Source organism: Panthera leo, chromosome E2 (assembly GCF_018350215.1).
Source record: "Panthera leo isolate Ple1 chromosome E2, P.leo_Ple1_pat1.1, whole genome shotgun sequence".
NCBI classification, from domain to species: domain Eukaryota; kingdom Metazoa; phylum Chordata; class Mammalia; order Carnivora; family Felidae; genus Panthera; species Panthera leo.
The window spans coordinates 56,006,967-56,031,266 of NC_056693.1; the positions used below are offsets into that span (position 1 = coordinate 56,006,967).

Here is a 24,300-nt window from a genome sequence, read left to right on the forward strand (position 1 = left end):
TGCCAGTTTTGATAGAAAGCTATGATTTACATTTGGCTCATGCTCGTCCCATGATAATTCAGGTAGGGTGGGAAGCGGAACAAAGGCCTTTAGACGCAGTGGCTTTGACTTCCTTAGGAAATGAACATGGGCTATTGTTGAGTGAAGAAATCACAAGAAAATGGGACACCTTTAACAAGTGATGAGACGCTCTTGGCAGGCATCCTCCTCCATTCCCACGAGGCTGAAGCTAGAGACGATGCCATATGGCATAAGGGATGCAATGAAAATCTCTTGGCAACTGGAGGATGAATAGACATGACCTACAGGGATGATCATTTTCTTGCTTACATCAGAAAGCCATATATGCATACAAGAATTAATTGTTCTTCATGTATTGTAAGCCAGATCATCTTATTTTAATTTCCTGATAAGGTTTTGTCAACTAGACAGAACCAATTTGTTATCACAGCTGGCGAGTGTCTCACCCACCACAATTAGGGAAGAAGCTGAATGAATTAATTGGTTGCAACCAAAGAGTCGGCTAATATTTCTGATTGCCAGCTCTTGCCAGGATTAGCACTGAGCAGAGCCAGAAGGATAACCTGTAAGAGGCTTGTGCCCTGAAAGTACTCCCAGGTTACCAAAAGATAGGTCAGGAGAAAATTATGAAGGTGTAGAAAGTGGTGTTCCACACTCTATGGAAGTTTGATTGGCATAGCTGCTGGTTATTATCAAGCCACCGACCTTGTCAATATTGAGCCTGTTCTTTAGGAGGGATTGTTGCCTCAGATAGTGTATTTGGGCTCCCAAGCAATACTCTATCTTCAGGAAATGTTCCTAAACCCTCTCTGGAATGTAGGTGGCATAAGGCCATCTCTGTGCAGAAGCATTCTTGGTATCCACAGGGAATGAAGCATGGGTTGTTCAAAATGCCTCAGGATGTTTTACACAGAAGATACTCATCCACACACTGTCTACAGATTCTTTATGAGTTTTATGAAAATCAAACCATACTTAAGATCATGGATCAAAATGCCATGCTCCTTTTGTCCTCCACCCCCATGATGTTTTGTATGCTGTGATCTGGGAATCTGTGATGGCTTTGTAGTGCAATAGCAGGATGTTGGTCTTCAGAAAGTCCAGATCTCAATAGTTCTTCGATAAAAGTTTTAGATAGATCACTGATAGCAAATTCCACAGTAAGCTTTTCTCCCAGCCTTTAAAAGCTCTTGAATACTTCTAGATATTCTGGGGCTGCATAATGATCTGGCGGGGCCTCATTCATGCATTTTCCTCGCCCTTCTTCAGATTGTAAGTGTTTCCTAAATTTTGACCTACAGAAACTTCTAGCTTCTGCTGGATGGGTTTTTCCCTGATGGATCTAATCGCTTACTTCAAGATTGCACTCAACTCTGTCTTTGATACCTCTTTCAGCTCTAGACAGACTGTCTAACTTCTGTTAAGCCATATGCTCCTAGGCTGTAGAATAACTTCTAACACTTACTTTGGGTTCCCCCAGTCCTGGAACAATCCACCCGCTGTATCTTCTCCCAGAACCTGGGACAGGACTCTACAATAGATGTAAAAAAGCCAAGCTCAAGCCCTGCTACTTACAGATGTGTGACCTAAAGAAGTTTGCTTTGGGGTCCCTGGGTGGCTCCATCAGTTAAGCGTCTGACTTTGGCTCAGGCCATGATCTTGTGGTTTGTGAGTTTGAGCCCCTTGTCGGGCTCTGTGCTGACAGTGCAGAGCCTGCTTCAGATTCTCTGTCCCCCTCTCTCTCTCTGCCCCTCCCCTGCTCATTCTCTCTCTCTCTCTCTCTCTCTCTCTCTCTCTCTCACGCATGTGCTATCTCAAAAATAAACATTTAGAAAAGAAGAAATTAGCTTAATCTCTCTGGGCTTCAATTTCCTCATCTCTATGGTATTATCATCAAAGGACTGTTGAAAAGATGAAAGAAATATTTGTCAATGGTTAGTGCACTGCCTGACATTTAGAAAATGTTCTGCAAGGAACTATATATAGAAGATAGCTGTATATCTATCTATTTACAGAAGTATATGTAACTATATACAGAAGTATATCTGTATATAGGTATATATCTAACCGTATGTAGAAGACATCTTCTATAGAAGATAGATGTCAAACCTAAAAAATCAGCACCATTATGGTTTTGTAGGGTGCCTTGAAGATATAGGGAAATGCTTCAGGTGATTATTAATGCCTGTTCATATGAGCTAACACTCATTTAACTTGGATACTGTTGGCATTTATGTTCACTGAACTAGTTTAGAACTGGAGTGAATGTTGTCTTGCTAGAATCCTCAGCGAGTCTGACGTTATTACAGATTTTTGATACCCAGCCAATTTGCCCATTTTCTTGGATCAAGTAGGTTGGGAAACTAACCCCGTACAGATTAGTTTGTTGATTTTATATAAAGAGAGGCAAACCAAGAAACAGTTATAGACAACTGTCTCCTAATTATAGACAACAAACTGATGGTTACCAGAATGGAGATGGGTAGGGGAATGGGTTAAATAGGTGATGGGGATGAAGGGGTACACTTGTTGTGATGAGCACTGGCCATTGTATGGAAGTGTTGAATCACTACATTGTACCCTTGAAACAAATACTATATTGTGTGTTAATTAACTGGAATTTAAATAAAAACTTAAAAAAACAAAGTTAACATTTACTTCTCCCAAAACCCACCTTCCTCTTCCCCATTTGAACATTTAGAGATATTGTTTACTGAGCACTGCTTCAGATGATAGATTATAAGGTCTTTAGGAGATGGGACTGTGTCTTCTCTATTAATGGTAACACCTTATACATTTATTTTACTATTTGTAAATCAGAATCTGATTCAATACACATTCCCTGAAGACTCATTTTGCAGGACTTTTGTTTGTTTGCTCATCTTGAACATTTTTATTTATTTCCAAATGTTGGATTACCACTGCTACACTCCTACCTGCTTTCATCTCCAAGTCCCCCTAATCCCTTCTGAAACCTTCCGTGGTAGTGTAGTAAAAGACCAGTTGATCATTCCACCTAGAGTTCTAGGAAAGAGGTTGGGTCAAAGCTAAAGGCCCTTTAGATCCACGATGCTGTCTTGGTAAATTGATGGTGTGACGTCAAGGTTATAATTAGATCTTCAAACTCTCATAGTCAATTAAAATATGTGCCTATGTTGATTTGTATACTTTCACTATTTGGGTTATGTATTAGTATAAATATTTACCTGAAAAGCTGTAATTCATCGCTTCAAATGTTTCTAATGTGTTGCTGCATTCTTAAACACAATTTTATTATGGCTTAAGGCCAAAGCATTGTTTAGAAGAACACATCCAATTTTATAATAAAACATAGGGAAAATATACAGGAATTTGCTTTCTAAGCAATTTTTAGAGAACACATCTCCTTCATAAAGTGAGAAATACTCATTGATAATCCCTCATCTTGGATGCTTTCTGATAATGATGAGCATGCTCATTAGTTGACTTTCTCTTGCTGCTGGGAATAAGTTATTATGTTTACCTATGATTTGTTTGCTTGTAATTTCTACCCTGTGGTGCTTGTTTGGCCTTTTGACACAATGAAGAAATGGAATGTTCATCCTTCAACAGGGCAACCCTCCAGATCTTCTAGACACTGAATATCATGAAGGCAGATAATCTAGCATAAAGATAATATTCATCTTTATGTTAGCATTTATCCCTTACTGCCTACTATCCTGAGCACTGTAAGTGGAAAAAATATATTTTTAATGGGTTGCTAGATGAAAATGTTGAGAGTTAGAATAATAGAATCTCCCAATTGTAAGAGACATCATCCAACACCAGAATCTCTTCCACACCATTCCTGCTGAATAGCCATTTAGGCTCTACTTGAAAGAATCTAGAAATAAGCAAATTATTTCATCCAGAAATACTGGTCCTTCCAAATGGTAATCTGAATTTCTTCAGGCTTTTCTAGTATTTGAACAATAAGGAGTTCATGCAAATAACAATATTTGCACTATACATTCTTATAGCCTCCACCTGCACAATTGTAACACCTCACCTTACCTCCTCCCCTGGCCATCATTGAGATGATTTCTGAAAGACCTCACCCAAACTCATAAATTATTCTCCCAGGACCCCTCCTTCTGGCCTCTTTGTTGCTTAACGTACCTGAAAAGCTCTTGAAGGAAGAGTGTCCTCACGGCTCTTTGTGAGAAGGCTGCTTCTCAAAGTCCATCTCTTGGATCGTCAAAGCCATGAACCCCCAAGATGCCAGGAGACCCAAATGTACTATAGCCTCCATTGTACGAGAGCAAAGTGAAGGTGTACTCCATTCAGAGATGGGGCCAAGCCACCATTCACCATCGCTGTTTGTAGGGAACCAGGCTAACAGAGCTTGAGATTACCTAAATTGCCTGTGGTTTGTGCATCTTTAAGCTTGTATATATAGCTTATGCCTTTCTTGAACTACAAACCCATGGGGCTAGACTAGGAAGCCAATTTTGAGTTCTGTCTATTCCTTCTGTTTCTGCCTGTCTCTAAGTGCCCACATAGAAGTTGTCCTCCTTACAGGTCCCTTCCTTGTTATGTAGATCTGCCCACGCAGTTGACAGGTACTTGGGAAATCACGGGTCTGATTGCATCAGACATGATCAGGATCTGAATCATGATTTAGGCTCAGACAAGACACTCTGCCACATGTCCCCAGACAACTCCAACTGCAAGGCCAAAAATCTGGAATGTTGCTGTGGACCAAGTCTCTCTTATCATTAACAGAAATAGGGAGGGAGGCACATTTGCACATAATTACTAGATAGCTCAGAAACTAAAGGCTATGTAAGAGACATGTGCTAGTCCTATGGAAATCAGTGAGACGGAATCTCTGTAAATCTGAGACTTGGTGATTCTCAAAGCTGCTGAGTCTGTGATTAATATTTCGCTGATCGGGTGACTTTCAATCGACTTCCTCAAATCTTCATGAGTTTGGGCCATCATTCTCAGTTTTGTTTGGGGAGTTTCAAATTTGCTTAGCTGTCAGGTTGCAGTTCTGCTGTTTATTCATTCAATGAACAAGGTTGAGTGTATATTGTGTCAGGCACTATGCCATATAAAGTAATTCCAATTTGAAATACAAATTCATAGTGATTATAAGTACCGTGGGATAGACGATGCACAGTATTCTTTCAGAAAACAATCTGCCATGTTTTAAAGAATCTGTAACAGGAGGAAATGTAACCCTGACAGAAAAGACTGGTTTGAGAGCTAGCAGCTCAGTTTTTAGTGGTAGGCAGAAAATGCCCTGAAAGCAGATGTGGGCCCTGTCTTGTTCCAAGAGGAAGCCCTTAAGGGTTTACATGGCAAAAATAGGTTTCTGCAGAAGATCACTTGACAAGATCGTTCATTATGATATCTTTGCCTCGATAGAATTGAAACTCTATTTTATCAAAGTTGGAATCAAAACATAAGATGATATTAAGACTGTGCATTCTGCACCCATCAAAGCTACAAAGACTTTGCAGGTGAAATGTATTCCAGAGCTAATCAGTCATGGGTAAGAACATGCCCACAACCTTATAGAAGCTATGCACATGTCAGTGCTGATTCCAGGCCAACAATGGAGTACAGGATACAATTAAATGTGTTCAGGAATCAGGAGGGTAGAATGAATGAAGGCTGGGGGAGGTGCCTATTGTATCATCTGGGGATCTGGCCCAATGTGGGTAGGACTGAACATATGTTAATGAAAGTTAGATTGGCTAGAACATTTGAGAAATGAAGGAGTTCAGGGAAACCGTAGGAAATGCTTTCTGTTTCTCTCAGTTGGGCAAGTCCATAGAGCCTCTGGACTAAGCCTTATGAGCTCTTTTAAAGGGAGTCGGTACCTCTGGATGCCAGTGGGATCCTGAGGGATGTGAAAAGCAATTAGTCTTGCTCTGTATCCTGGGGAGAGTCCATCTGATGTTTCTGAATTAAGTGCTACTTCAGTTGTCAGAAAGGCACGGCTTGCCGTGTCCAGGCAAGGACTAGCAAATGAACAAATATGCAGACCTTCTTGCTACTGGAACAACTGGATTCTGTTTTACTAATGAGGCCAGGGGTACTGGGATATCTGGTATAAGGGAGAGTAAACAATTTAGGTTCTACTGGACAGAGTCATTGCCTGGTGTCAGTGGTGTGCTGGAACCAGCTGATACTTGCACTCCTGAGAGCTGGTTAAGTTTCTAGAAAATCTGCAAGCCAACTGAAGGCACATTGGTAGCTGAAATCAGCCATATTTAGAATATTTACACCACAGACATTGGCAAATGCTATGAATCAGGACTTTTCCCCTCACCAGCATAGCTGCTAAAACAAAGCCACTCCCTTCTGTGTGCGACTAGAGATGGCTAGAAGCAGATTATCTGTAGACCCAATTGTATCTCTCTGTGGGGGAGATTCCTTCAGCTCCTAGGAAGACCCATTCAAAGCCCATGGGCCCACTGATCCACACACACATCCTCACTCAACCAGACAAGTAGTCTGACCACCAACTCTAAGAGGTACACATACCACTCACGTGCAGACCAATTTTCAAGTCTCTACAAATGTATACATGTATTTAGGACCATTTTCCCATTGAAGATGTGAGTGTACAGATCATAGACTGACCCCAAAACACTTATAAGAGTAGGACAAATTCCATATTTTAGTACATACCTATCTACATGAGCAGGACTGATCTATATTTTGCAGATAAATTTAAATCCATTTGCATTTTCATATTTCCTGGGATCATAATACAGCTTAATTTGCTTGCTCACACATTTCAAGATGGTAAGAAATCTATGCCTTTTGGATTTTCATCCTCAAGAACCACATGCAAAAGAAAGAAATAAAAAAGCATAAAATCAAGGTCAGGAAGATTAAACCCCTTAATTCACGTGCCAAACTTCCCATTTCAATTGTGATTTTGTCTCCCAGCTTAAGTTTGTCTTTTTGTGACATTTGCATTAAGCCCAGAGGACTTTTTGAGTGGAAACATGCTGAAAGCATAATTGAAACTCTGAGTGGTGCCATTTGTCTCATTTGCATTTTTCCCCCAGGTGGGGAGTTTTCACATCCCCCTTTCTTCTCCTGGGGTGTTCAAAGATTATCGCAAAGAATGATGTTGTGCAATTGATTCCAATAAATCCCTATGTACAGTATATTATATGTATATTTTTTCTTTCCAGAAGCTATTTTAAATGCCACAGTGATAAACTATGTAAGGAAGTCCTTTGTAGGTTCATATTAGCACAGAGAGTTTATTTTCCCCCTCAGATAGAGATTTTGAGTATTTGTTCACAAGTTTAATTGTTTATTAGAATCTTTGCTTTCAATTATTTTCATGGTGTCATTCCAAGGTCTTTAGGAGGATGTTTCTGTAGAAACACATCAAAAACAAAAATAGATGGACGGGGCACCTGGGTGGCTCGATCAGTTAAGTGTCCCGACTTGTCTCACAGTCAGTGGTTTCGAGCCCTGCATCAGGCTCTGTGCTGATAGCTCAAAGGCTGGAGCCGGCTTCGGATTCTATGTCTCCCTCTCTCTCTGCCCCTCCCCTGCTCTCTCTCTCTGCCCCTCCCCTGCTCTCTCTCTCTCTCTCTCTCAAAATAAATAAATAAATAAATAAATAAACTTAAAAAAAACTTCAATTTTACCCTTAATATGTTTTTTGAACTCTGTGTCCCCAAACATGCACTGACTCAATCTCTATGAAAAGTTTGAGGGGCTCCTGGGTGGCTTAGTCAGTTAAACATCCGACTCTTGGTTTTGGGTCAGGTCATGATCTCATGGTTTCATGGGTTTGAGCCCCACGTTGGGCTCTGCACTAACAGTGCAGAGCCCGCTTGGTATTCCCTCTCTCCCTCTCTACCCTTCTCCTGCTCATGCTGTCTCTGCCTCTCTCAAAAATAAATAAATAAAACCTTAAAAATTTTTGTTAAGAAGTTTGAGAATCACTGATATCTTGGTTGTGTCAGCAGTTAAAAAGACAACAATGCAGGGCTGAGGCTATCAGTTGCACCCTTTAATAGGGATTTTAAGGTGAGTGTGTAATCAGTGGGGCAGTAGAGTCTGTTTTTCTAGGAGGAAGAAGAAAAAAAAAGTGTGGTGAACTTTTTTCTTTTTATAAAGTATTCCTCATGTATTTCAAATCTGCCATTTACCTATGGCCAGAGTTGCTGTCATTGGCGAAGTCTAGATCTGTGCCTTTCTAAGGTTTGCATCTCTCTCAAGTCTGCATTATTTATGTTAGATATGTTCTTTCAATCAGAGGGCCTTCTGGATTATATCCAATAATCATATGGAGTTAGATCTCGTGTAGATGATAAGCTTGCGTAGGGAGGGGCCAGGCGTGAGTTTTTCTAAACGAGGGATGTGCACAGAGGCATGGAACCCTGGCCAGCATTTCGGGAGGGCTCTAGTGGCTGCAAAGACAAATGCATGTTTTCGTTTGACTCCTTAGATTTCAGTTAACATTATTAGAAAACAGGACATCTCGCACATCCAACAGATTTTATAAATGTTATCTTCAAATAATTTTGTGAGGATAAATAAAGTGAGACACGTAGAAGAAAAATATTAGCTGAATAATGGATCATCTGTGAAAATATGGCAGAACCATGAGGCTGGGAGCCTTGAAGGAAGGGGTATATTTGCCGTGGCAGACTAGCAGAGACTAACTGTGTGGCCTTAACCTCATTCAACCTCCCCAAGTCTCAGTTTCTAGAGAGGAAGAAAAAATTACCTACCTTGCACTGGTAATGTAAGGATTCAGTGCAGTCATGAATGTGAATCTCTCAGTGTAGTGTCGTGCTTTTAGGACAAATAATGTCTTAGATTGGTAGGAAGTTATCTGTACAAACAATCTATTTAAAGGATATTTAACGAAACTCTGTTGAGTCTGCTGTGGGTGGGGCCTGTAATTTTATTCCTTTGATGTCATCTTTTCCTTCACAACCTCTCACGTGAGAGAGGTTGGGCTTTGCCAAGAAAAGTAGGAGGATTCAAAGATGGGCAAGTCTGGATCAGAATCATCTGCCTCACTCCCTTGGCCCCAGCAGAGGTGCCTATAGTAACTATCTCCATGGAAACCACACTCAGCCCAGCAGGCCAGAGCATAGGTACCTGACTAGAAAGAGATGGAAAGACCCAGGAGGCAGGTGGAAAACCAGCTGGCAGCAGGAAGCTGTGCAGGAAAAGGAAAAAGTAGCTTCCTTAATGCCCATGATTACAGGAGTAATGATGGAGTAATGATAATTCTTATTCATGGAACACTATTCTAACTGTCATGTAGGTATATATGATCATGTTGGATGCTCACCATAAGAATTACAGTACCTGTGAGGGAGGTACTGTAATGTCCCACTTTATAGATGAAGTCATTGAGGTGCAAAGAAGATAGGTGGTCCACCCAAGGTCACAGGGCTGCTACACATGAACCAGGATTGGAAAAGGGCTTAGATACTTACTGTTAAAACTGCCCTTTCTTAAGGCAAGGGAATAGCAGTTCCTGGCATGCTAGGTCCACAACCTCCTCTCTGTGCCAAGGATGGCTGGGAAATGTGGAAACCTGGCATCTTGACAGGAAGTCCATTGTCTGAGGCCCTGGTTCTTGGCCCCAGATGCATTAGATTCATCTGGAGAGCTTGAAAGAGATACTAGTGCCCTGTCCCCAGACCAGTTGAGTTATACCAGAATCTTGGTTGGGAGTTGAGAAGATATTGCTATTTTTTTTAAATGCTCCACAGGTGATTCTCATAGCCTGGAAAAAGAACCACAATCTAAAGCATCTGCTCCTGAATTGGTAAAGGTATCTAAAACAAACAAGGACCCATTTTGCAATCCTTAGCTATTTGGTAGAGCAAGCTGGGAAGAAAGCTAGACTATATTGGATGCCTACCATGTGCCAGATCCTGAATGTGGATTTGATCCTTCAGTACACCCCTACCTGGCACTTCTGAGAAGCGTAGAGGGATGAATGAGTGGCCTTCAGGGGTCAGGATGGGGCAACTGCCCTTTTCCCTCTTATGTATCAATTCCCAGGAAATGGATGTACTGAGAGCTTGAACTGTAGATGCAGACGGATGGACTGGGGACAGTTTCCTGCTGTCTCTGAGTGTATGCACTTGATAAAGTTAGTCTCTCTGAGGCTCAGTCTGTTTTCCTGTAAAATGGAAAACGATGCTTACAGAGTGTACATTTTCAGTGCGACTATATTGCCCCCAGAGGGGTGGCATGAGGGATGGGCAAAACATTGCACTGTGTGTGTGTGTGTGTGTGTGTGTGTGTGTGTGTGTAAGGCACAGAGGCACATACTGTAAGTAAACAGATATGCAGTATATTGGGGTCATTAAAAGTTCATGACAGTGGTGGCAATTAGGCAAACATTTCTAAAATTCTGAGGGGGGTACATAGTGAAAAAAAAGTGGAAAATACTGCTTATTGGTTAGAATTGCTGGGAGACTAAAAGAAGAGACTGAATATAGAGTCCTTGGCACAGAGCCTGGCGCTCAGATGCCACTCAATAAATGGTAGATGTTGTTACTGTCATTTGTCAAAACATTCATTGAACGTGTGCACACTGATCCTAGCTTTGGGACTATGTACAGCATCACTGGGATGATGAAGAAAGATAAGGCACCACCTGTGACTTCACCAATGAGCTAAGTCAAAGCCAAACACGGGAGACCTAGTGCTCTCATAAAGGGAAGCACACGGGTCTGGGGAACTAAGGGGACAGCATGGACATTCATTTCCTACCTGTCTCCAGTGCTGGGCTCAACCAAGACCAGAGGCAACTAGGGACCTTCTTTCTCAATTCCTGCCCTCGCCTGGAGCAGCTCCTGCTCCCAGCATGAAAGAAGTACCACCAGTCTGCCACCACTAGAGAATCACTTTGCCCCTGGAAAGCAGTTGGATTAAATGTAATCATTATTGATGGCCCCCTGTATGGAAAAGCATTCTGTTCATTGGTGGAAATAGAGTGATGAATAAAAAAATAAGATTCAGTTTCTGCTCTTGGTTTTGATGAGGAAAAGAGATATATAAAGTGGACATATTGATATAACATGATCTAAAAGATCTTGTGTGCTGGAAAGTCTGGGAACACAAAGAGGGTATTTGGACAAGCTGCCTGAGCTGACTCTTGTAGAATGAGTAAGAGTTAACAGGTTAAAGAAGGCAGGCAGTAACTTTTTCTCAGAGCCATCAGTATGAGCAAAGGGTTGGGAGAATACAGGTGCACGCTGGCACAGGTGTGGGTGATGAGTGAGACACGGCGTGAAGGCAGAGGCCAGAGGAGAGGCAGCTTAGCCATGGAGGACCTTGAGTGCTAGTGTCCTTTGGAATGGGGAGCTGTAGTTGTGTGAGACTCAGGTAGAGGCAGGTTGGTTCTATAGTGTGATAGGAGGGTCCAAAGCTTTCTTCAAGGAGTAAGTCTTTATGTGGCCTTCCAGACCCCACATTTCCAGCTTATCTCCACTCTTTCTTCCTCACTGTCTCCCTTGCTGTCTCTGCGCATCTCACTGGTTTATTTATATTTCCCTGAATGCCACTGGACTTCTGCACATGTTGTGGTTCTTTGTGCCTGGAATAGGTCCCCTATTACTTATAAGGTATTGAATTCATGTCTATTTCTCTGATTACACTGAAACTTAGGGACTGTGTCCATCTTTGCTCAACATGATAGCCCAAGCATTTAGCATAATATAGGTTCCTAGAAAATATTTGTGGAAGGAAGTAATGGAGGTGGGAAGGAAGAAAGAAAAGGAAAAAGGTAAGGGAAGAGAAGGGAAGGTGGGGACAGAAAAGCAGAACTAGACCCCGATAAACTTCTGTATGCCTTCCCTCACCCCCAGCCCTCCCCAGAGGAGTCTGTCTTCTTGGGTCCTGCCCAGGGACCAGGACCAGAACCAGCCAGCATCCTGGCATTCCAGCAGGCCCTGTCATTTGATCAGTGTGCCTCCTGTGGATGAATGCTAGTTTATAATAACAATCAATGCAACTTTCATGTGTCTCCTTCATAGTTCACCTCCAAAAACTTAAAGCAGGTAGGCCCAATTAATCTTGGCTACCAAGACGGATGGTCAGAAGCAGTGAGAAAATGTCTGAGAACTACAGACTCAAAAAGTCTACCTGTGTGTCTGTACAAAGATGTCCCTAAATCTGCCTCGGCAGCCAGAAAATGTGCTGGAGCCCTGATGCAGAGGGTCCTTGACAGCAGACCATGCAGCATGCTTCAGGGCTGGGCAGGAACACAGGAGCAGGATTGGATGGGATGCCTACATCCTTATATTCAAGTTATGATGGGATTTTTAAAATTGATTTACATAATCTCTACAGCCCACATGGGGCTCGAACTCATGATCCCTGAGATCAAGAGTCCTATGCTCTTCCAACTGAGCCAGACAGGTGCCTCAGGTTCTGAAGGGATTTTAGGAGGGCTGTATTTTAAAGTTTATTTGCTGGGGTGCCTGGGTGGCTCAGTCAGTTAAGCATCTGCCTTCAGCTCAGGTCATGATCTCATGGTTTGTGAGTTTGAGCCCCATCGGGCTCTGTGCTGTGTGTGCAGAGCCTGCTTCAGATCCTCTGTCCCTCCCACTGCTTGCTCTCTCTCCTCTCTCTCTCAAAAATAAATAACTTAAAAAAAATAAATGAAGTTTATTTATTTATTTGCCAGTGCAGAGCCTGATGTGGGCCTTGAACCCAGGAACTGTGAGATCATGACCTGAACCAAAATCAAGAGTCAGTTGCTGAACCAACTGAGCCACCCAGGTGTCCCAGGAGGGCTGTATTCTATATGAGGTTTTGTCTTTATTGAAACATATAGTTGTGCAAGAAAAATGGACCAGGGCTCCAATCTTGGTTTTGTCATTCACAAACTGTATGTGGGGGGCACCTCCTTTGCCCTCTCTGAGCCTCAGTTACCTCATCTATAAACTGGGGTCAAAAAAGCACCTCATTCATTGTGCAGATTAAATAAGATAATGTATATAAAATGCTTAACACTTAGCCTTGCGTGTAGAAAGTGTTCAGTTCACATTAGCCATTATCATTATCAGCTAATGTGGCTATTATCGCCATAAGAATTATATCCCAGAACAGAATGATCAGCTTAGTTCGTCAAATATTTATATGGCTTCAACAGTGTGCTCAAACCAAGGTAGGTGTTGTCACCTAAGGCACACAAGAAAGTTCCTAGCAGCAATATGTTGAGAGCCCCAAACTGGAAGTAGCCTGATACCCATCAAGCAGAATAGAGGCGCCTGGGTGGCTCAATTGGTTAAGCATCTGACTCTTCATTTCAGCTCAGGTCATGATCTCATAGTTTGTGGCATTGAGCCCCACATTGGGCTCTGCACTGACGTGCGGAGCCTGCTTGGGATGCTCTCTCTTCCTCTGCCCCCCTTTCTCCCTGCCTCAAAATAAGTAAATAAACATTTAAAAGAGTAAAATAGATAAATTCATTATAGCCACATACTGGAACACTACACTGTGGTTCAGATTAACTGTTGTGACTCACAGCCACATGGATGCAATCCACAGCCATGATACTGAGTGGAGGAATCCAAATACAAAAGAACACACACTGGATGCTCCCATTTGTATAAGTACAAATGCAGGTAGAACAGATCTATAGTATCAGAAGTCAGCATAGGGCAGCCTCCAAGGAGGAGGGAGGGGAAGGGCTAGTATTTTGTATCTGGGCCTTGGCACCCAGGACATGGGCACACCCATGTTATGGAAATACATCAAGTTGTACATTCTAATTTAAGTGCTTTTCTGTATTTGTGTTATGCTTCAGTGAAAGGTTTGCTAAACAAACTAGGCTGCTCAGCAGAGAGCTAAGAGAACAAAAGTGGGGTGAGGAAAGAAAACAAGGAGTACAATTGTGTGCTTGCCTGTAAGAACAGCTACTTTTCCTGATCCTTCCCATACATGACTTAGCCACTCAACTATAGGAATTTTGTTCACATATATCCTGCCACTGAATTAATCTGGGCCAGGCATCATTGGTACAACACTAGACTAACCGGTTTTCTTGGCCTGCCTTCTTTTCTCCAAACCACTCTCTAGAACCCAGAGCCACTAGTATCTTAAAAGATCCTGTGCATCTCTGCGTCCTCAGTCCTTAGCACCTGCCTGGAACATGAAAGGTCATCAAGGATGGATCTAGAAAGAATAAAGTCCTCCGGCACAATCAGAGCCAGAGGGCTACAAGGGAGTGCCGTGGGATAAGGGGGAGCATTTGTAGATCTGGGTGGGGAGCAGTAATCCACATTTAATGGTCAGAGATATCTCTGGACTAAGCTGCCCGACCTACTCATATTCTTTCTGTTTTTGTTCATCTGTTTTTTGTTTTGTTTTGTTTTGTTTCCCCAGTGACCTTCAATGACTGCAAGGGAAATAACAAGCTACACTATGAGGTCTCAAGCCCATACTTCAAGGTGAACCATGACGGCAGCTTGGTTGCTCTGAAAAACATAAGTGCAGTGGGCAAGACTCTGTTCGTCCACGCCCGGACTCCCCATGCAGAAGACATGGCAGAACTCGTGATTGTCGGAGGGAAAGACATCCAGGGCTCCTTGCAGGTAACATAGCTGTTTGGGACAAACGGGGTCCACAGAGGAGCACTGGGGTCTTTATGTCTTATTGTGGAAGATAGTTCTTTGGTTTATTACTGGCCAAGACGTTTCTGTCATTGCAAATGACAGAAACCCAACTCAAAAAACTATGGGAGAGGGTATGTGAGAATTTACTGGTTAATGTGACAGATATTTGGGGGATGACTCTGCCTTCAGGCAAGGTTATGTACCCATGTCCGAATAGGACATCAGCTTGATCCTTCCCCCTTTTGTGGTTCTATTTTCCTTCTGCTGGCTTTGCTGTAGATAGTCGCATCCCTCTGTCTTCCAGTGTAGAGGTCTCACCAGCTCTACTGAGCTCTACTCATTTTCCCAGCCTAAAGTCACCTGAGAGAGCACCTGTTCCTGATAATGCCAACAAATTCTTGAAATCAAATCTCGCTGGTTCTCATTGGAATGCATGTCCACCCTTGAACCAATCACTGTGTCCATTGGGTAGTGATGCTCTAGTTAGCTAAGTCTGAGTCACACATCTTATCCTTTTTTTTTAATGTTTATTCATATTTTGAGAGACAGAGCATGAGTGGGGGAGGGGCAGAGAGAGAGAGGGAGACACAGAATCTGAAGAAGGCTCCAGGCTCTGAACTGACAGCACAGAGACCCACGCGGGGCTCGAACTCACAGACTGTGAGATCATGACCTGAGCTGAAGTTGCACGCTTAACCGACTGAGCCCCCCAGGGGCCCCAGAGTCACACATCTTATCTTGAAGCCAGGTGGAGTCAGCCCCACCTAAGACCTGTGGGCCCAGAGCGAAAGACGGGTAGTTACTCAAAGTAAATTAGCATCATGTTATCTGAGGGTGGGGAATGGTGGTTGTGCAGGCAAGATCACAGTGACCCACTAGGGTTGTATAGCAAGGCAACCATTCCTTTTGGCACTGCTCCTTTGCCATGCCCTGGTGCCCACTCCAGACACACATGGATGCAGATCCCTACACCTGCATGCATGCTTCCACACTTTAAGAGTGCTACAAACTGGGGGCACCTGGGTGGTTCAGTCGGTTGAGCATCTGACTCTTGATTGCGGCTCATGTCATGGTCTCACAATTTGTGGGATCCAGCCCCACATAGGGCTCTGTGCTGACAGCGAGGAGCCTGCTTGGGATTCTCGCTCCCCCTCTCTCTTTGCTCCTCCCCTCCACTCTCCCAAAATAAGCAAATAAACATTAAAAAAAATTTAAAAAGAGTGCTACAAACTGCCCTTTAGGCTTCCTGCGACTTTTCACTACAAATGGACTCACCTACTCCACTTTCCTCAAGAGCTTAAAGACTCTGTGGTTTCTTGGTAGAAAGACAAGGCACACAGCAAGACAAGGCACATGCTGTGTCCCCAGCGTGGTGTGGCCAGAGTTTTCTCCTGCTTGACAGTCTGGTGTTAACCCAGTGTTTCCAAGTCTTGATTTTCTCTGCCTTTCCCCATCTGTCACATTCCCCATAACTTTGCTGAATCTGCTAATTCTCTTCTGTGGTGGAGGGCAGTGGGTGGAGTGAACACCAATTCTGTGACTGGGGAGCGGAGACCATGTAACTGGCAATGTGAGTGTTGCTTTCCTGCCAGTGCTGTCTGTGTGATCTTGAAAGAATCATAAAACTTCTTTATCTGCAGACTGGAGGGGTAAAACAGTCTGGGATGGCAAATAAGTGGCATGTGCATTGGCCCATTCTGTCACCATCCTCCTGGCAGACATTGCTAATTATCCCTGGCTTGACCTCAGTATCTTCCCCAATGCAGTGCTTCTGGAAGCTACTATCCGTTGATCATTTAGAGATGTTTCTAGGGATGGAATATATTTGCCATCCCTGGACCAGACAAACTCCATAATTCCCCTTCATATCTGTGAGTCTGTGTGTTAAGGGTAGATAGCAAGCTAGAAATTAATCCACAGTGTGCCACTGATATTTTCAAAGAAAATAGGATATTGATGAATACATCCAGTGTGGGAACCCACTGGCACTACGAAAGCAAGCTTGTCTCTCCCTTAGCCATGGTCATTTTCACAGCATCTCACTAACTCATGATATAAATGACTTGGCACATATCTAAAGTAACAAAATTGCGGGATATACAGCACAAAGTGCTTCTTAGGAACAAGTAAATGGCACAGGGATTCACGTAAGGGGGTTTGCATGTGGGATGGGATGTGTTCAGACGGACATTGTTCATCATGGTTAGTGGCTCATCTCTGCATCCAGAAAAGACAATGCCATACTAGTTTAAAGGGGAGCAGCAAGAATTCTAGGCACTTCTTGGGACAGATTCCAGCTTGACAGGCTGGGGAGGCCTGGGGGTCAATATGAAGAGACTCGGCCTTGAAGAACTGGTCTCTTGAGTCCCAGAGAGACCCTCCTCCTGGAGGCCAAGCCCCTTCAGAGCCATTTCTCATTTGCCACTGCCTGTGCACATTGTCAACAAAACCTGACTGTGATTGCCTGCTTCTTATAAAGCACGGTGGAGGCTGCCGTGCTGTTCGGTTTGCCAGACTCCAGCAGAACGGGCATTCATCTCCTGCCTCCAATAATTTTACAAAGTTCGAAAATGGGCCTGTGAAACACCCCAGATGTGTCTGTAATAAAAAGCCCAAAACAATTAAAAAAGAAAAAGGATAGGAAAACAAAATAGCTAGCTAGAGAATTCCTCCAAGGAGAGTGCCATCCTTAGAGATATTTATTTAGTATCTTTGAAGCCTACGACATGCTGCCAAGCATCCAGCTTCTAGAGAAGGGAAGCAATGGGACCCAAGTCAGCTCAGCTCGTGGGTGGGAAGGGAAAATGAATGAGTATGTTGAAAAAGAACCGAGCCGGTGGCAGTGCTGACTGCTGCCTTGTGCCTTTAGAAAACAGAGAGGGCAGAGGAAGCTGGAAGACAGCTTGCTTGTACGTGGCCCTACTGTGTGCCAGGTGCCGCTCTCATGAACCACAAATGGTGATTCGTTAAATCTCCCCGCCACCTAAGGGGGCGTGTGCTAGTGTCCTCATTTTACAGATGGGGGAAACTGAGACACAAAGAGCGTTTGCATCTTAGGTACGTGCATCTCAGTGTGTGCTTCAGTCTCCACTGTTTTTAACTGTCATACCTTCCCTGTGGGGCTGCTGACTTTACCCCTTCCTACGGATGTGAGAAGTTGGCCAAGATCTCCTAGCTTGAAGCTGCCAGAAATGAGATTGTGATCTGGCCTCTCCATCCAAACATCCATTCTCTTTCCTGCCCATTCTTCAACAGAGGACGGCATGAGTCATGGCAATACAGTAGCCATGGAAGAAACCAACAAATGGAAGGTGTGTTTTGATGGAGGAAAGAGCCAGGATTTAGTGTTTGGGTAACTCCAAGCTTTGGAGGCCCAGAGGATGGAAATGAATTCGACCAGTCAGAAAAGGGGCGGTTGGGAAAGGACTTGGTTCAGTCAGGCTTGGGTGTGTTGAGTGCTCCTAGGCACATGGTGATCGAGATGTCCTGGAGACAATAGGGAATATGGGACTAGGTCTCAGGGTAAACATTTTGGGCAAGAACAGTATAGTGGTAGGGCTTTGGCTTTGGTGTTGAACTTAAGTAGGTTCAAATTTCTGCACCACCACCTGTGATTGTGTGACCCTGGGCATGCCATCTCTAACCCTCAATATCCTTATTTTGAGACAGGGGTAAGAGTAGAGCCTGCATTACAGAATCATTCTGTTGGGCACAGCACAGAGCACCAAGGGACCTATCCCAATGATGTCATCATATTGGAACCTCCAGAGAAAGGATAGGTATTGGGGGTTAAATGACCTCCCTGAGGCCAGGAGATAGAAGGCTGAGTTTACGGGCAGGAGGAGAAAGTGAAGCCAAAGAAAGAAAAAGAAGGTGTGCTCAGAGAGGGCACTGGGGGACCCAGGGTGTCCAAAACAGATGCCATATCAAAGTGGCTGATTTCACAGCATTCTGTTTTGGAAGGCAGGACTCTCTAAAATGAATGTAAGCCCAGTGAAGCCCAGCTCAGCTGCAGTCCTGGAGCTCAGATCTTTAACAACCCCACGCGCCTCTCATATTTTTACACACTACCTGTGATACTGTTTCACCCAGAAAGCCTATAGCCTAACCGTATGAAGTCCAGGTGTTAATAGCTTTAATTATCAACTCCCAAGCTGTCTCTGCAATTTCAGCAGGCTTTCCAGAAGCTCCTACCTGTCTGGGCTCGTACCTGTAAGATCAGCTTAGACCTGAGAGGGAAGAAGAACATATTAGTCCCTTGTGTGTTGACAGGGGTGGCGGGATTCCAAAGGAAGGGCCGAGGCTAACCATGCCTGCGAGAGCGGTTTCTAGCCTGGGGAAGGTAACAGTAACCTCCACTCACGAAACCGTGTTTGGCAGATCGTGGCTTGCCCCGCACCGAATCTGCTGTCCCTCACTGCCTGACAGTGGAGAATGGGAAGACAGCAGAGTGCTTGGCTTGATTTTCTTATTTTTACCTTGGCTAGAAGGGCTCCAAAGGTTTCTATGGGAAAGCCCTGGTTCATCCCTTATGCATCTTGGGTAAAGATGTCTTCACCTGCCGTGGCAATGGGACTCATCAACCTCATTTTCACATCTGGCATTTAAAAAAAAAAAGCCATATTTTAATTTATTTTTTGTGACTTAAGAAATCGTAGCTTCGATGACTGTGGTTGGTAGCAAGGAACACTGACGTCAATTACAGAACTGGACGAAGTCAGGCTGGGAAGGAGGAATAGCAGGGAGCTTGTAGAAATTAATTCTGAATTCCAGCTTGAGAGCTAACGAGACTGTGTCTAGTCGCTTCTTGAAATGCGGGCGTTCACACTCTAAGCAGCTGTAGAATTTAGGTGCCTGTGACCTGGACGGCTGGGTGCTCACGAACAAAAGTGCACGATGCAGCAGGAGGGAGAGTTGTGGGGGCCCACGGGCTGCGGACTTGGATCCGCTGCTCTGCTCTCACACTGGGGCCGTGACTTAAGTGCAAATCTGATCGCTTTACTCCTCGCTTAATGGGACCTTGCTTGCTCATCAGCCACTTGGCCACTGGGACGATATTCTGTAGTCTTCATAGATATCTGCAAAGGCCCTTCACGGTCTAGCCTGGTTGGTCTCCGCAGCCTTCCCTCAGGTCTGGTTCCTGTCATCTTTAAGTGGCTTGACCTGCTGGAATGTTTGACCTTTCAGAGCTCTCCCTGCCCCCTGTTCCAAAGGAGGGTCTCCATTGCTAACAGTGGTTTTGCTCCTTCATGGTCTTCTTCTTAGCTTGTAAAATATGCATTTATTTCTTTGTTCAGGTGTTTAAAGTCTGGCACCCTGTTAAGACTGTAAGCTCTCTGGAGGCAGGAATATAGTCTCTTTCCTTCCTATTTCCTTCTTCCCTCCATTCCTTTCTTCCTTTATTCCTTTCTTCCTTCCTTCTCTTCTGATGTGTCCATGGCTCTGTCCCCAGCACCCAACACAGTGCTGGACAGATAGTTAGTATTCAGTATATATCTTTTGAATAAATGCATGAGGAGAACACATGACCCCTTTCACACCACTCCCCACATGGAACTCTGGGCTCTTCGCTCTAATACCAAACCACTGTGGTTTCTTGAACTGGCCAAGTTCTCCCTTCCATTCATGTTGGCTGCTCCTCCCTCTGGATTATTCCCCGCTTTGCTATGGCCCCAATTGCCCCATGGCCAGGACCAATTCACATGGTTCCTCCTTCAAATCTTGTGGACCGGCCAAGATTTCCCTTCTTTAGGGCCACCGCTCTGACCGCCCCCCTCTGGCTCATTAAGTGTTTTTTTCCTCCATGCTCCTCATAGAACCCTGCCTGGCTCGCCCCCCGTCTTAGCACTAAATTTTAACTGCCTGGTTTATTTCTGCTGGTTCCCATCTCTGTTCTGAACTCCTGAACTCAGGGGCCTGGCTTCCGCGATGTCTTGATGTGGTTCCCAGTGCCGCACTCCCTGCCTCGGCTCTGGTTCGCTCAGCCGTGAGATGGGTTCCTAACAGGATCAACCTCATAGAGATGTCATGAGGATTAAGTGGGCAAATACATGCAAAGCATTTAGAACAGCGCCCAGCACAAAGTTAGTGCCATGCAAATGTCAACGATTCCTCATCACTCTGTGTCATCAGAGTCAGACTGTAGTAAATGCTTGGGGAGTGAGCCTGGCAAATCACGACAACACAGGCCTCCCTCCCTTCCCATTATGACCATTGTATTTGGTCTACAACCTGGAGGGACTCAGGATGACCTGCGAACCTAAACAGTCACTGTTCTCAGTCCTCAGGTGTCCACTCTGTGTGAAGTCCTGACCAGTCTTTCGGCAGAGGGTTCTTGATTTCTGTGGGTCCACTTAATAAGCACCAACAGTCTTGGCAGCACGTAAACGCTAATTATGAACAGGGGAGCCGAGCTGGCTCGGTTGGTAGAGCGTATCACTCTTGATCTCGGGATTGCAGGTTCAAGTCCCATGCTGGGTGTAGAAATCACGTTTAGAAACTAATTAAAGAAAAAAAAAGGTAACGATGAACAATTTACCCTTCTTAACTAGACGTCAGTACACGGTATTCGGTAAAGGGAAGCCAGTCTTTGAATCAAGTTGCTTAATTAAATGCAAAAAAAAAAATTATTTCCCCCCTTTTTTTGTCACTTAAAAAATCCCTCCCCAAAATAAAATGAATAGAGGAAGTGATGACAGAAACGGAAAAAGCTAAATTTAAGGCTTGTTTATCTTGATGGATCATCACCATTGTAAACACTTATGTTAAAAGACGTAAGTTCGGCTCCTAACCCGGTTTCAAGAGTCAGGATGGAAATAATTCCAAAAAAATGAAATGAAAGGAGCAATCAGTGGAAGGGATAACTTGAGAGAAACCGTTGTTTTTGTTTTTAAAGTTTTAAATAAAAATAAAAAATCAACTGCTCAGAATATTGCTGCTAATTCTGTCTTGACCCTGGCGGGGTTTACAACGCAAATCCATTGCCTACAGATCGTAGGCTTCCGTGTGTCAAGTGCCTCCAGGAAACTGTGGTCTGGGGTCTCCCAAGCAGGGGCTGGATACCTACTGTCACTGCCTATGCTTGTGCTCTGTGACCTTTAGCTGAGCTGTGGATGATCTTAAGGGGGACCTGAAGTGACCCCAAATGGAGGTTTTTTATCATGTTTATTTAGTTATTTTTTAATGTTTTTATTTTATTTTTGAGAGGGAGGGAGGGAGGGAGGGAGAGAGAGAGAGAGAGAGAGAGAGAACAAGTGGGGGAGGGGCAGAGAGAGAGACGCACAAGCCGAAGCAGGCTCCAGGCTCTGAGCTGTCAGCACAGAACCTGATGCGGGGCTCAAACTCGTGAACCAAGAGATCAAGACTGAGCCAAAGTTGGAAGCTTAACCAACTGAGCCACCCAGGCGCCTCTTTTTATGTTTATTTTGAGAGAGAGAGAGTGAGAGCGAGTAGGGGAGGGGCAGAGAGAGAGGGACAGAGGATCTGAAGCAGGTTCGACACTGACAGCAGAGAGCTGGATGCAAGGCTCGAACTCACGAACTGTGAGATCATGATCTGAGCTGAAGTTGGCCACATAATAGGCTGAGCCACCCAGGCGCCCTGCAAAATGGAGGTCTAATCACATATATATATATTTTTTTAATTTTTAAAGATGTTTTATTCATTTTTTGAGAGAGAGAGAGAGAGAGGGAGAGAGAGAGAGAAAGAGAGAGGGAGAGAGAGAAAGAGGGAGAGAGAGGGAGAGGGAGAGACAGAGTGTGAGCGGGGAAGGGGCAGAGAGAGAGACACAGAATCTGAAGCAGGCTCCAGGTTCTGAGCTGTCAGCACAGAGCCCAATGCAGGGCTTGAACTCACAAACTGTGAAATCGTGACCCAAGCTGAAGTCAGGCACTTAACTGACTGAGCCACCCAGACATCCCCAAAATGGATCTCTAATCACATAGTTTTTAAATTTTTTTAATGTTTATTTTTTGAGAGAGAGAGGGAAAGAGCATGAGCAGGGGAGGGGCAGAAAGAGGCAGACAGAGGATCCAAACCAGGCTCTGCACTGATATCAGAGAGCCCATTGTGGGGCTTGCCCTCACGAACAGTGAAATCATGACCTGAGCTGAAGTCAGACAAGTGACTGAGCCACCCAGATGCCCCCAGTTCTTTTTAAAAAAAATATCATGCCTAGCCCTGGGCTAACGGAGGGTCTCAATCACAAATTGTTTACTCTTAGGTGAAGTACGCAGTGAGTTGCTATTACTTCTGTATATTTCTTCCCCATCTTTCCTGATCTCACACATTCTAGACAAAAATATTTTTGCACATGTGTTACTGAGATAAACTCCAGTTTTTACAAAATCTGAGCGAACCATTTGAATCCTGTTTCTCTGGGCCCTTGTAGCATCTAGCCTCCAAGGCTCCTGTCATGTGGCACGGAAGGGACTTGACTTCATTTGTTTAAAGCATCCCTGAGAATGAGAGCCACCAGCTTATGGTAATTGCCTTGTTTCAAGATCTTATCACATTGACTGGGAGTGGCTTGGAGTCTGCCAAGCTGGTCAGTGACATCGATCTCACTCACATGAAATATGTTTTACAACCATCGCAGCAGAGAACCAATCTGTGCATTTACAGTGGCCGTAAAGTGGGGAGTTAAAGCCGTGGATATGCTCTGATTTAACACGTGTGATAACTTCAAAACTCTGTGAAGTATCCCTGTATGGCAAAAGGCTCCCCAGTTACTATTAGGAGAATTCATGTCCATTTAACTGCCTCCAAAATTTGGGGAAATACATAGCTCAAAAATTATGACTCAGATCCAAGAATTGGGCCTAGAGTAAGGTATTAGGCTGTTACGTTGTGACACATGCCTAAATTGTTCTGTTTATGATGCTTCGCTCCTGGATATTATTCAAATACAGATAAAAAGACATCCTTTGATTCATTAATTTAAGTCTATAACAGATTGCTTTGTGGATCAGAACTAAGAGAACTGTATACTGAAGATTAATTTTAATCGAAATGCTTGGGGAAAAATAACCGATCCTGCAGTAAGTCTCCATCATTAAAAGCAGCTTCTTTTTGGCTTGTGAAAACAGGATTTTGTGTCATTCATCAGTGTGGTCCAACAGAAAAATAATGCGAGCCGCATATGTGATCTCAAGTTTCCTTAGAGTAACACAATCATATACACACAATCAGTGTATACATATGGGGTTAAATTTCATAAATATAGATTTTCTCTCTCTGAATGAATGAAATTTTTAAAATATATATTACCTTTGTAATTCAGTGTATGCTTTCTGCTTATAGCACCTCTTAACACAGATTAGCTAGATTTTGAAGTGATTAATACCTACAGGTGGCAAATGGCTTCCAATGGAATAGGTCTGCCCTGGAGTTTTCCAGAAACATTGATGGATTTTGAAAGAGGCATTTGCTGAGTGCCTACCACACTGAGGGCATTGGCTTAGGTGTTCTCACACATACATACGTCTGTTTCTCTGACCCTCATGGCCAGCATGGGCCAGTGGTAATCTGGTTCCTACCTTGCAGATGTGGAAGGAGCCCAGGTGCAGAGAGGTTGAGTAATTTAGCAAACGTCATTTGCACCGAGTGGCAGAACTGGGAGCTGGGCCTGGGCCTTCGGATTTTCTGCAGTCGCTGCTATTTTGGTAATACTGACATTTAC

At 43.9% G+C, this 24,300-nt stretch overlaps 1 protein-coding gene across 6 annotated transcripts in view; it reads left to right on the forward strand.

Moving 5' to 3' along the window:
- CDH13 (cadherin 13) overlaps positions 1-24,300 on the forward strand; it is a 1,030,961-nt gene that overhangs the window by 362,665 nt on the left and 643,996 nt on the right. For all 6 annotated transcript variants that reach the window (XM_042919726.1, XM_042919730.1, XM_042919731.1 and 3 more), the window contains one exon: positions 14,392-14,600. In XM_042919726.1, the coding sequence (XP_042775660.1) occupies positions 14,392-14,600 (209 nt within the window). The remainder of the gene's footprint in view (positions 1-14,391; positions 14,601-24,300) is intronic.